Raw genomic sequence first — 15000 nt, forward strand, 5'->3', positions numbered from 1 at the left:
ATTAAGATGAAGAGATACTGGAGGAAACTGTTTGACAAGAAAAGCACAATTTATTTATTTTTAAAAATGGATGGGCCATTAATGAAAGACAAGTGTTGGGGAAAATACCAGTAACCAAATATGAGTTGGGGGGAAAGAAAGAAATGTTAAAAATAAATACAAAATACATTGTAATCTCCCTCTTTGTTACATGCATATCCATTGTAATCATTTAATATTGTTTTTATTTGTATTTTTTTAGGGCTGTCAAAAATAACGATTGAAGGCGTGATTAATCGCAGAAAATATCACACTAATGATGTATAGTTTCTGATTAACCACACAATTGGTTTAGATTTTTATGAAATTATTTTTTTTTTATGAATTCATTTTGACCCTCTACATTACCCGTGCCTGGATGGCAGCGTGCGTTGACACAAGGTCAGTGATCAGGTCCCAAAATGTTGTTTTCAAAATAAAGGACTTTAGATCATGCTTTTATTAGCTTTTCAGCAAATACATTTCGTACATTTAAGTAAAAACATTTTATAAAATGTTTGTGCATGACATTGCATTTGTGTCAATGATGTAACTTTTGGAAGCAAGTAATTGACTGAATAATCACGATTAATTTAAACTGAAATGTGCGATTAATCTGATTTTTTTTAAATGCATCGTAAGGACTACTTTTTATGTATTTGTTTAATTTTTTGGGTTGAGTGGAAGTCTGTTATAAAAAAAAATCAAAGTTTTTGTTTATCCATGCACTGTGTTGTATTGCATAATATTAAAACTTTTTTTTTTAATAATAAATACAAAAATGCAATTAAAATGTAATGCTTTACCATAAACTAAACCATTACGGTTTAGTTAAGTTATATAAGTTATAAGTATAAGCGATTCTTAAAATGCATGTTCTGATTAGTGACGTCATCAACCCCCCCCCCCCCCTCACAAGTTGTCCCGTTTGTTTGTGCTGCAAAACTAGTTTGTCCTTTTTATGTTAACGTTACTTAATGTGTGTTATTATTCACAATCGCATGAAAACTATTTTGTTATTGTTATTTAATGTGTGTTATTATGTGTTTTATTAATGTGTTATTATCCACAATCAGCCCCATTACATGAAAACTATTTTATGTTATTAACGTTATTTAATGTGTGCGTTGTTATTCACAATCGCATGAAAACTATTTTGTTATTAATGTTACTTAATTTGTGTCATTCATGTGTTATTATTCACAATCAGCCCCATTACATGAAAACTATTTTATGTTATTAACATTATTTAATTTGTTTATTAACGTGTTGTTATTCACAATCGCATGAAAACTATTTTGTTATTAATGTTATTTAATGTGTTTTTATTCACAATCAGCCCCATTACATGAAAACTATTTTATGTTATTAACATTATGTAATTTGTTTATTAACGTGTTGTTATTCACAATCGCATGAAAACTATTTTGTTATTAATGTTATTTAATGTGTTTTTTATTCACAATCAGCCCCATTACATGAAAACTCTGTTATGTTATTAACGTTTTTTAAATTTGTTTATTAACATGTTATTATTCATAATCGCATTCAAACGACTTTGTTAATGTTATTTAATATGTGTTATTAATGTATTATTCACAATCAGCCCCATTACATGAAAACTATTTTATGTTATTAACGTTATTTAATTTGTTTATTAACGTGTTAGTCACAATCGCATGAAAACTATTTTGTTATTAATGTTATTTAATGTGTTATTATTCACAATCAGCCCCATTACATGAAAACTATTTTATGTTATTAACGTCATTTAATTTGTTTATTAATGCGTTGTTATTCACAATCGCATGAAACCTATTTTGTAAATGTTATTTAATGTGTGTTAATAATGTATTATTCACAATCAGCCCCATTACATAAAAAAATGTTATGTTATTAACGTTTTTTAATTTTTTTATTAGCGTGTTATTATTCATAATCGCATGCAAACTATTTTGTTAATGTTATTTAATATGTGTTATTAATGTATTATTCACAATCAGCCCCATTACATGAAAACTATTTTATGTTATTAACGTTATTCAATGTGTGTTATTATTCACAATCGCATGAAAACGATTTTGTTATTAAAGTTACTTGATGTGTGTTATTCATGTGTTATTATTCACAATCAGCCCCATTACATGAAAACTATTTTATGTTATTAACGTTATTTAATTTGTTTATTAACATGTTATTGTTCATAATCGTATGAAAACTATTTTGTTAATGTTATTTAATGTGTGTTATTAATGTATTATTCACAATCAGACGCGTCACAATGTTCACTTTTCCAAACAACAACAACAACAACAACACTACTACTCATGGCAGACTTCATGACATCCAGCCAACAAAGACTACTTTGGGACAAATGATTATATATTTTTGAGGCTGAATATAAGGAGGATGACCTACAAACAGACCCAGCTTCAGTGAAACGCTACGCATCATGCAGCATTATTGCTAAACACAAACTACTGTATGAACGTATTAAAACAATCACTTACTGTACGACGTCTGCTCTCACTGGGATGCCGACTGATGGGATGTTTATATCTTCCAGCACCGGACTTGTGTCCCCTGTTTAAATGGAGAATTCATTATAACCCTCTGGTTACAAAAAAAATAGGAGCAAAGTAGTGTCTTTTTATGTCTTCTTTGTGATGTTTTCAGGTCGAGACTAAAGTTGACCAGCTTCTCGGTTTATGGCCATATACCCTTCTACTACACAAGTGTGATTTATAATCTTGAATTCACTTTGACCAACTCCGAGGCGACGCAGCAGCTCAATACGCCAATAGCTGCATTACAATGTGCCACGTTACAAGAAGTAGTTCCTCTGCTTTAGCTCGTATAATAACAATATCACCGATCCGTGGTTAATATGTAGGTTTACCACATGTAAATAGAGTATTGTTGGCGGTTTTGGGATGATTTTTTTAGAGGGTTTTACAGGCTGAATAAATGGCTGCATTGTTAGCCGCCTCTTGCTAGAGTTTTTTTGTGATTTAGAGTCAACAAAAATGGGGATTGGTAATGATAGGTTGGGTCTTTTTTTTTGTAAAATCTTAAGAATACATTTTATAAGCAGTACAGTCAACAAAAAAGTGCCATTTTTTATGCAATATATGCTTCTAACCCAGTGGTTGTCAAACTGTGGTACGCCAGAGAATCACTTAGTTGAATATTCAAAGCCAGTGTTACTGTTCAAACTGCGGCGCAAAAGCAAAAATATTAAATATACTTGTTAAAGAAAACCTCCGTCTCTTTTTTTAACGAATACTTAGGCCTACTACGCTACTGTATTTGAATGTTGGCGGTACTTGGAGAGCCGAGTGTTGGTGGAAAAAAAAGGTAGTGAACCACTTTTTGTAAGCCATGAGAGACTTTTGATATAGACCAAAAAAAAAAAAAGTCCATCCATCCATTTCCTACCGCTTGTCCGTAGTCAAATTGTGTAAACGTATCATTGCATTTCCTTTGACGTATGTTACCGGTCCTCTGACGTAAGCCCTCTGTAAAAAAAAAAAAAAAAAAGAGAGCCACCAAAGTCACCCGGCAGACCCTCCGCCATTGTCTCATTGGCGCGCTCCACGCAGGATCTCCCACGGAGCCGTCGGCACATGTTTCTAGACGCTCCTCAGGTACGTTGGAAAATACTTTTTAACCTTTTTGTCATAATATTTACCTTTTTTTTTTTTTTTGCGCAAGTCTAACGTGGGCGCAGAAGAAGTCACGTCTACGTGCGTAATGCGCCAAATTACGCACGGATTTGGTTCATTACAAAGTAACGCAAACATAATTGTGACCACTCTTTTATTTTTAATAACTTCTTTTAAAATCTAATGTCTTGTTTTATGTGTTTTATGAGCATTTTCCCCCACATTTTAATGCGTTTTATGTATTTGCGTAATTGTGACATTCCGTCCCTCATTTGATGTACAAACCATGTTTTATTCTTTACGCACATGCGCGCGCATACTCGCACCCACGCAGGTCCTCCGTGCGTCCTCGCTGCGCGGCCATGACCATCCACGTGGAAGGACTGGTGGCCATCGCGGTCTTCTACCTGCTCATCCTCTTCGTGGGCATCTGGGCGGCGTGGAAGAACAAACACTCGGGGGAGGCGGAGGGCACAGACCGCAGCGAGACCATCATGGTGGGAGGCAGAGACATCGGCTTGTTCGTCGGGGGATTTACCATGACGGGTAATTATTGATTTACTTTCACTTTCACTTCTGAAATAACATGTTTTGTAATTATTGCAATACACATATTTATTTACTTTCACTTTCACTTCTGAAATAACATGTTTTGTAATTATTGCAATACACATATTTATTTACTTTCACTTTCACTTCTGAAATAACATGTTTTGTAATTATTGCAATACACATATTTATTTACTTTCACTTCTGAAATAACATGTTTTGTAATTATTGCAATACACATATTTATTTACTTTCACTTTCACTTCTGAAATAACATGTTTTGTAATTTTTGCAATACATATATGTATTTACTTTCACTTTCACTTCTGAAATAACATGTTTTGTAATTATTGCAATACACATATTTATTTACTTTCACTTTCACTTCTGAAATAACATGTTTTGTAATTATTGCAATACACATATTTGTTTACTTTCACTTTCACTACTGAAATAACATGTTTTGGTTTTGAGGAGTTTTGTTGACACGTTTGATTTAGATGGACGCCGACGGCCAGTTCATTAGGTACACCAGCACAACAATTATCTACAAACTACTATTACATTAAACCTCGTTAAAATAAATGTATATGTTTTTGTTAAAATATAATTTTTGTTTGGCCCCCCTTGTCGTTGGCAATATTAAAATAGCACTGCTGTAAACATTGGCATTCGTGCCATTACGGTTTAGTTAAGTTATACAAGTTGTAAATATAAGCGATTGTAATATACATTTTTCTGACTAGTGACGTCATACACCCCCCCCCCCCAAAGTTGTCCCGTTTGTTTGTGCTGCAAAACTAGTTTGTTCTTTTTGTTATTAACGTTATTTAATGTGTGTGTTATTATTCACAATCGCATGAAAACCATATTGTTATTAATGTTACTTAATGTGTGTTATTAATGTGTTATTATTCACAATCAGCCCCATTACATGAAAAGTATTTTATGTTATTAACGTTATTTAATTTGTTTGTTAACGTGTTATTATTCACAATCGCATGAAAATTATTTTGCTATTAATGTTACTTAATGTGTGCTATTCGTGTGTTATTATTCACAATCAGCCCCATTACATGAAAACTATTTTATGTTAACGTTATTTAATTTGTTTATTAACGTGTTAGTATTCACAATCGCATGAAAACTATTTTGTTATTGTTTTTTAATGTGTGTTATTAATGTGTTATTATTCACAATCAGCCCCATTACCTGAAAAGTATTTTATGTTATTAACGTTATTTAATGTGTGTGTTATTATTCACAATCGCATGAAAACTATTTTGTTATTAATGTTACTTAATGTGTGTTATTAATGTGTTATTATTCACAATCAGCCCCATTACATGAAAACTATTTTATGTATTTTATGTTATTAACGTTATTTAATGTGTGTGTTATTATTCACAATCGCAGGAAAACTATTTGGTTATTGTTATTTAATGTGTGTTATTCATGTGTTATTATTCACAATCAGCCCCATTACATGCAAACTATTTTATGTTATTAACGTTATTTAATTTGTTTATTAAAGTGTTATTATTCACAATCGCATGAAAACTATTTTGTTATTAATGTTATTTAATGTGTGTTATTAACGTGTTATTATTCACAATCAGCCCCATTACATGAAAACTATTTTATATTATTAACGTTATTTAATTTGTATATTAACGTGTTGTTATTCACAATCGCATGAAAACTATTTTGTTATTGTTATTTAATGTGTGTTATTAATGTGTTATTATTCACAATCAGCCCCATTACATGAAAACTATTTTATGTTATTAACATTATTTAATTTATTTAACGTGTTATTCACAATTGCATGAAAACTATTGTTATTAATGTTATTTAATGTGTGTTAACGTGTTATTATTGACAATCAGCCCCATTACATGAAAACTATTTTGTTATTATTGTTATTTAAATATGTTTATTAACGTGTTATTATTCACAATCGCATGAAAACTATTTTGTTATTAACGCTATTTAATGTGTGTTATTAACATATTATTCACAATCAGCCCCATTACATGAAAACTTTTGTTATTAACGTTATTTAATGTGTGTTATTAACATGTTATTATTCACAATTATTACACGAAAAACGTATGTTATTGCCATTGTTTAATGTGTATGTTATTAACGTGTTATTATTCACAATTTTCCCCATTACATGAAAACTATTTTATGTTATTAACGTTACTTAATTTGTGTGTTATTAACGAGTTGTTATTCACAATCAGCCCCATTACATGAAAACTATTTTTATTTTATGTTATTTAATGTGTGTTATTAACGTGTTATTATTCACAATTTTCCCCATTACATGAAAACTATTTTTATTTTATGTTATTTAATGTGTGTTATTAACGTGTTATTATTCACAATTTTCCCCATTACATGAAAACTATTTTTATTTTATGTTATTTAATGTGTGTTATTAACGTGTTATTATTCACAATTTTCCCCATTACATGAAAACTATTTTATGTTATTAACGTTATTTAACGTAATGTGTATGTTATTAACGTGTTATTATTCACAATAAGCCCCATTACCTGAAAACTTTTAAGTTATTAATGTTATTTAACGTGTATGTTATTAACGTGTTATTATTCACAATCAGCCGCATTACATGAAAACTATTTTATGTTATCAACTATATTTAATTTGTTTATTAACGTGTTATTATTCACAATCGCATACAACTATTTTCTTATTAATGTTATTTAATGTGTGTTATTAATGTGTTATTGTTCTCAATCAGCCCCATTACATGAAAACTATTTTGTTATTATCGTTATTTAAATTTGTTTATTAACGTGTTACTATTCACAATCGCATGAAAACTATTTTGTTATTAATGCTATTTAATGTGTGTTATTAACGTGTTATTATTCACAATTATTACATGAAAACGTATGTTATTACCGTTATTTAAAAGTTGTATGTTTTTAACGTGTTGTTATTCACAATTTTCCCTATTACATGAAAACTATTTTATGTTATTAACGTTATTTAATGTGTATGTTATTAACGGGTTATTATTCACAATCAGTCCCATTACATGAAAACTATTTTATGTTATTAACATTATTTAATTTGTATGTTATTAGCGTGTTATTAGTCACAATCAGCCCCATTCCATGATAACTATTGTATGTTATTAACGTTATTTCGTTTGTTTATTAACGTATTATTCACAATCGCATAAAACTATTTTGTTATTAATGTTATTTAATGTGTGTGATTAACGTGTTATATTCACAATCGCATGAAAACTATTTTGTTATTAATATTACTTAGTGTGTGTTATTCATGTGTTATTATTCACAATCAGCCCCATTACATGAAAACTATTTTATGTTATTAACGTTACTTAATTAGTTTATTAACGTGTTGTTATTCACAATCGCATGAAAACTATTTTATTATTAACGCCATTTAATGTGTGTTATTAACATATTATTCACAATCAGTCCCATTACATGAAAACTATTTTATGTTATTAACATTATTTAATTTGTATGTTATTAGCGTGTTATTATTCACAATCAGCCCCATTCCATGATAACTATTTTATGTTATTAACGTTATTTCGTTTGTTTATTAACGTATTATTCACAATCGCATAAAACTATTTTGTTATTAATGTTATTTAATGTGTGTTATTAACGTGTTATTATTCATAATCAGCCCCATTACATGAAAACTATTTTATTTTGTTATTTTTTTAATGTGTGTTATTAACGTGTTATTATTCACAATCGCATGAAAACTATTTTGTTATTAATATTACTTAATGTGTGTTATTAACGTGTTATTATTCACAATCGCATGAAAACTATTTTGTTATTAATATTACTTAGTGTGTGTTATTCATGTGTTATTATTCACAATCAGCCCCATTACATGAAAACTATTTTATGTTATTAACGTTACTTAATTAGTTTATTAACGTGTTGTTATTCACAATCGCATGAAAACTATTTTATTATTAACGCCATTTAATGTGTGTTATTAACATATTATTCACAATCAGCCCCATTACATGAAAACTTTTGTTATTAACCTTATTTAATTTGTTTTTAACGTGTTATTATTCACAATCGCATGAAAACTATTTTGTTATTAACGCTATTTAATGTGTGTTATTAACATATTATTCACAATCAGCCCCATTACATGAAAACTTTTGTTATTAACGTTATTTAATGTGTGTTATTAACATGTTATTATTCACAATTATTACACGAAAAACGTATGTCATTGCCATTATTTAATGTGTATGTTATTAACGTGTTATTATTCACAATTTTCCCCATTACATGAAAACTATTTTATGTTATTAACGTTACTTAAGTTGTGTGTTATTAACGAGTTATTATTCACAATCAGCCCCATTACATGAAAACTATTTTTATTTTATGTTATTTAATGTGTGTTATGAACGTGTTATTATTCACAATTTTCCCCATTACATGAAAACTATTTTATGTTATTAATGTTATTTAACGTAATGTGTATGTTATTAACGTGTTATCATTCACAATAAGCCCCATTACCTGAAAACTTTTAAGTTATTAATGTTATTTAACGTGTATGTTATTAACGTGTTATTATTCACAACCAGCCGCATTACATGAAAACTATTTTATGTTATTAATGGTATTTAATTTGTATGTTATGTTGGCCTGTGATGAGGTGGCGACTTGTCCAGGGTGTACACCGCCTTCCGCCCGATTGTAGCTGAGATAGGCTCCAGCGACCCCCGCGACCCCGAAGGGAATAAGCGGTAGAAAATGGATGGATGGATGAACGTGTTAATTATTCACAATCAGCCCCATGGATGACGTCACTAGTCACCAGTCAGAAAATGTGTTCTAAAATAATTTCAGGAGCTCGTTAGGTGTACCTAATGGAGTGGCCCCACGCGTAGGTAATAATAAAACATAATAATATTCGTTATTAAAAATGTGCTTACCGTGTTGCCTTTTTAAAATCTGATTTCAGCAACTTGGGTGGGAGGAGGATACATTAACGGCACTGCTGAGTATGTTTATCTCCCGGATAACGGCTTGGCTTGGGCACAAGCCCCCTTTGGATACGCCCTCAGTCTCGTGGTTGGTGAGTGACGCTCCACTGTAGCCGTGTGTCATCAGCGCATGTGTGTCATCCTCTCTTTAAAGGAAAACATCAATATCTACATTTAAAACACTTCCTTGTGCTCTACATAATATATATTGGATATGATTTGGTGTACATTTCAACAGTGTCACATTTGGACTTTCCCTGATTACATGGCAACAGCTGTTTCTAAGGGACGTGGGTCGTAAACAGCCATCGCCTTTGGTTGCAGAACAGTTCAAAGAAAAGGTTGTAAAACAGTTCAAACAAGCGGTTCCTGCCCTGCTTCCTCTCCTCTTTGTAGTTCTTGGGTCAGACAATATCTTTCTCTTGATTACAATACATGAAAGAAACAGAACACCTTCATGTTGACTCTCATCCTACACAGTGGAGTTTTACAAGCCGTCTGCTTGGTAGGTTCAAAGACAGCTTTTGTCTTCTCGCCGGGAACTAATTTCAACACAAAGTTTTGTGATAACTTAGATACAATTATTCTAATTATAGCATGCTTAAAGTTAGCATTAGTGAAATACTAAAACTAAAACTGAGGCACAAACCTGCTAAATTAGCCAAAACAGCTGAAGAATGTGTTTAAAATGCTAGCATGCTAACATTAGCATGCATCAAGTACTAAAACATAGATGACGTGTATATCTACAAAATTAGCTTAACAAAAAACAAAATAAGTGAGCATACTAATGTTAGCATGCTAACAGGTATCATCTGTCAGGTAACAAGGTATTTGACATTAAGGTGTATAGCTGCTAAATTAGTTAAAAAAGCTAGAATGCTAACAGTAACATGCGTCAAGTACCAAAATATATTACTCTGAGGTGTGTACCTGAAGAATGTGTTTAAAATGCTAGCATGCTAATGTTAGCATACATCAAGTACCAAAGATATGACTGAGGTGTATATCTGCAAAATTAGCTAAAAAAAAGCAAGCTGACTAATGTTAGCATGCTATCATCTGTCAAGTAACAAGATATATGACACTGAGGTGTATACCTGCTAAATTAGCTAAAAAAGCTAGAATGCTAAAATGCAACCTGTAACATGCATCAAGTACCAAAATATATTACTCTGAGGTGTGTACCTGACGAATGTGTTTAAAATGCTAGAATGCTACTGTTAGCATACATCAAGTACCAAAACATGACTGAGGTGTAAATACAAAATTAGCTAAAAAAAAAAAAACTAGCAAACTAACGTTAGCATGCTAACATTCGTCAAGTAACAAAATATTTGATGCTGAGGTGTACACCTGCAAAACAAGCACAAAAAAAAGATAACATGCTTGTCAGGTTCAAACACTGATGACATCTATTAAACAAGACAAGAAGCAAGGAATCAAACAGAGACAGAATTAAATTTGGCTCAGTGAGGAGAAACGCGTACACCTGTACCCTTGAACAGAGTCACCACGCTCTGACGAAAGATTGTACGCCTCCTCTTTTATTTGGACTTTCCCTGATTACATGGCAACAGCTGTTTCTAAAGGGACGGGGGTCGTAAACAGCCATCGCCTTTGATTACAAAACAGTTAAAAAAAAAGGTCGGTTCAAAGAAAAGGTCGTAAAAGAGTTCAAAGAAGAGGTGCCTGGAGGAGGGAAGTTCCGGCTCTGCTTCCTCTCCGCTTTGTAGATCTCGGGTCAGGACAAAATATTTCCGTGGATTACAATGCATCAAAGAAACAGAACACCTTCATGTTGCTTCCCATCCTACACAGTGGAGTTTTACAAACCTTCTGCTTGGTAGCATCAAAGGCAGCTTTTGTCCTCTGGCAGGGCGAGCTGAACTCAATGTAACACAAAGTTGTGTGATAATTTAGATACAATTATTCTGACAATGCTAATATTCCAATGCTTAAGGTTGTGCGTTAAAAAAAATTAGCCACGGGCTGCAAAACTCCTGTTTTAGGGTGACTTTTATCGTCCGTCTCGAGCAAGGGTGTCCAAATTACAAGTGTAGCCCCTGCGACGTCTTCAAATTGGCCCGTGAGACGTCATGAGTCGAATAAGAAATCTTGCATTTGCATCTTGCTGGTATCTCTCGTTCATTTTAAAAGTACTAAAATGTTGACACTGATATTTTTATCACCATTTAATACACACCTGTTTTTACCTTCTATCATGCTGCTAATAACCCATGCGTATAATGTATTTGTATGACCCAATGCAAACAACCTTCCCTAGTCATGGTGCAAAAAAAATAAATAATAAAAATCCAACCAAGACAAAATGTCAACAGAAATGTTCACTGAACTTTGTGGATATTATAAAAAAAACGTCCATTCACCATAAAAAAGTCACCATTTAATACACACCTGTTTTTACCTTCTATTAAACTGCTAATAACCCATGCGTATAATGTATTGATATGACCCAATGCAAACAACCTTCCCTAGTCATGGTGAGAAAAAAATACAATAAAATCCAACCAACACAAAACGTCAACAGAAATGTTCACTGAACTTTGTGGATATTATAAAAAAAACGTCCATTCACCATAAAAAGGTCACCATTTAATACACACCTGTTTTTACATTCTATCATGCTGCTAATAACCCATGCGTATAATGTATTTGTATGACCCAACGCAAAAAACCTTCCCTAGTCATGGTGCAAAAAATAAAAAATTAAAAAATCCAACCAAGACAAAACGTCAACAGAAATGTTCACTGAACTTTGTGGATATTATAAAAAAAAAAGTCCATTCACCATAAAAAAGTCACCATTTAATACACACCTGTTTTTACCTTCTATTATGCTGCCAATAACCTATGCGTATAATGTATTTATATGACCAAATGTAAACAACCTTCCCTAGTCATGGTGCAAAAAAATAAAAAAACGAAAAAAATCCAACCAAGACAAAACGTCAACAAAAATGTTCACTGAACTTTGTGGATATTATAAAAAAAAACATCCATTCACCATAAAAAAGTCACCATTTAGTACACACCTGTTTTTACCTTCCATCATGCTGCTAATAACCTATGCGTATAATGTATTAAATGACCAAATGTAAACAACCTTCCCTAGTCATGGTGCAAAAAAAATAAAAATAATCCAACCAAGACAAAACGTCAATAGAAATGTTCACTGAACTTTGTGGATATTTAAAAAAAAACTTCCATTCACCATAAAAAAGTCACCATTTAATACACACCTGTTTTTACCTTCTATCATGCTGCTAATAACCTATGCGTATAATGTATTAAATGACCAAATGTAAACAATCTTCCCTAGTCATGGTGCAAAAAAAAAAAAAATCCAACCAAGACAAAACGTCAACAGAAATGTTCACTGAACTTTGTGGATATTTAAAAAAAAACTTCCATTCACCATAAAAAAGTCACCATTTAATACACACCTGTTTTTACCTACTATCATGCTGCTAATAACCCATGCGTATAATGTATTTATATGACCCAATGCAAACAACCTTCCCTAGTCATGGTGCAAAAAAAAAAAAATCCAACCAAGACAAAACGTCAACAGAAATGTTCACTGAACTTTGTGGATATTATAAAAAAAACTTCCATTCACCATAAAAAAGTCACCATTTAATACACACCTGTTTTTACCTTCTATCATGCTGCTAATAACCTATGCGTATAATGTATTTATATGACCAAATGTAAACAACCTTCCCTAGTCATGGTGCAAAAAAATAAAAAAATAAAAAAAATCCAACCAAGACAAAACGTCAACAGAAATGTTCACTGAACTTTGTGGATATTTAAAAAAAAACTTCCATTCACCATAAAAAAGTCACCATTTAATACACACCTGTTTTTACCTTCTATCATGCTGCTAATAACCTATGCGTATAATGTATTAAATGACCAAATGTAAACAACCTTCCCTAGTCATGGTGCAAAAAAAAAAAATCCAACCAAGACAAAACGTCAACAGAAATGTTCACTGAACTTTGTGGATATTTAAAAAAAAACTTCCATTCACCATAAAAAAGTCACCATTTAATACACACCTGTTTTTACCTACTATCATGCTGCTAATAACCCATGCGTATAATGTATTTATATGACCCAATGCAAACAACCTTCCCTAGTCATGGTGCAAAAAAAAATATCCAACCAAGACAAAACGTCAACAGAAATGTTCACTGAACTTTGTGGATATTATAAAAAAAAACGTCCATTCACCATAAAAAAGTCACCATTTAATACACACCTGTTTTTACCTTCTATCATGCTGCTAATAACCTATGCGTATAATGTATTTATATGACCAAATGTAAACAACCTTCCCTAGTCATGGTGCAAAAAAATAAAAAAATAAAAAAAATCCAACCAAGACAAAACGTCAACAGAAATGTTCACTGAACTTTGTGGATATTATAAAAAAACTTCCATTCACCATAAAAAAGTCACCATTTAATACACACCTGTTTTTACCTTATATCATGCTGCTAATAACTTATGCGTATAATGTATTTATATGACCCAATGCAAACAACCTTCCCTAGTCATGGTGCAAAAATAATTAATAAAATAAAAATCCAACCAAGACAAAACATCAACAGAAATGTTCACTGAACTTTGTGGATATTATAAAAAAAAACGTCCATTCACCATAAAAAAAAGTCCCCATTTAATACACACCTGTTTTTACCTTCTATCATGCTGCTAAGAACCCATGTGTATAATGTATTTATATGACCCAATGGAAACAACCTTCCCTAGTCATGGTACAGAAAAAATAAAAAATCCAACCAAGACAAAACGTCAACAGAAATGTTCACTGAACTTTGTAGATATTTTATAAAAAAAACGTCCATTCACCATAAAAATTTCAAAATTACACCCACATGTCTATTGCAAAGCATGATGGGAAAAATGCAAAACACTCCCTACACTTACCCATTTTTGGTGCATTTTAGCTGCTTGATATTTGTGATTGATTACAAAACTTTGAGGGAAGTAAAAAAGGTAGGAGTTGAACTTTCACGCACTCTTAATATCCAATTATACTAATGTTATATTTATTATATTAATTATACATCCATTATATTAATATAATATGTACACATTATTGTGTAGAGTTTCTTTACATGCAGTTGACTTTCGGCCCTCCACCAAACTTTTTCAAGTCCAAAAGTTTGGACACCTGGCGTATTGACAGAAACATTTGTGACTATTCAAATAAACTTGAACAAATAATAATGCAATTGTCCCATTTTTGTCATTTAGGCGGACTCTTTTTCGCCAAGCCCATGCGCTCCCGAGGTTACGTCACCATGCTGGACCCCTTCCAGCAGCTGTACGGGAAACGCATGGGCGGCCTCCTCTTCATTCCCGCTTTAATGGGGGAGATCTTCTGGTCCGCCGCCATCTTGTCCGCTCTCGGTAGGTTTTATTTTTATTTATTTGTTCACCGTCTACGTGCGGCCCCCGTGAAAATGATTAATTGCGAGTGACATCATCCGCGTGCGCCCCCAGGTGCCACGCTCAGCGTCATCGTGGACATCAACATCAAAATGTCGGTGGTCCTCTCGGCCCTCATCGCCATCTTCTACACGCTGGTGGGCGGACTTTACTCGGTGGCGTACACGGACGTGGTGCAGCTCTTCTGCATCTTCGTGGGCCTGGTAGGTCGATGATGGCCTA

At 32.2% G+C, this 15000-nt stretch overlaps 1 protein-coding gene across 1 annotated transcript in view; it reads left to right on the forward strand.

Moving 5' to 3' along the window:
- The first annotated feature begins 9256 nt into the window (after positions 1 to 9256).
- LOC133665042 (high-affinity choline transporter 1-like) overlaps positions 9257 to 15000 on the forward strand; it is a 16169-nt gene continuing 10425 nt past the window's right edge. The window contains exons 1-3 of the mRNA XM_062070204.1: positions 9257 to 9365; positions 14584 to 14739; positions 14833 to 14981. Of these exons, the coding sequence (XP_061926188.1) occupies positions 14607 to 14739; positions 14833 to 14981 (282 nt within the window). The 5' untranslated portion in view covers positions 9257 to 9365; positions 14584 to 14606. The remainder of the gene's footprint in view (positions 9366 to 14583; positions 14740 to 14832; positions 14982 to 15000) is intronic.

Source organism: Entelurus aequoreus, linkage group LG02 (genome assembly GCF_033978785.1).
Source record: "Entelurus aequoreus isolate RoL-2023_Sb linkage group LG02, RoL_Eaeq_v1.1, whole genome shotgun sequence".
Lineage (NCBI taxonomy): Eukaryota > Metazoa > Chordata > Actinopteri > Syngnathiformes > Syngnathidae > Entelurus > Entelurus aequoreus.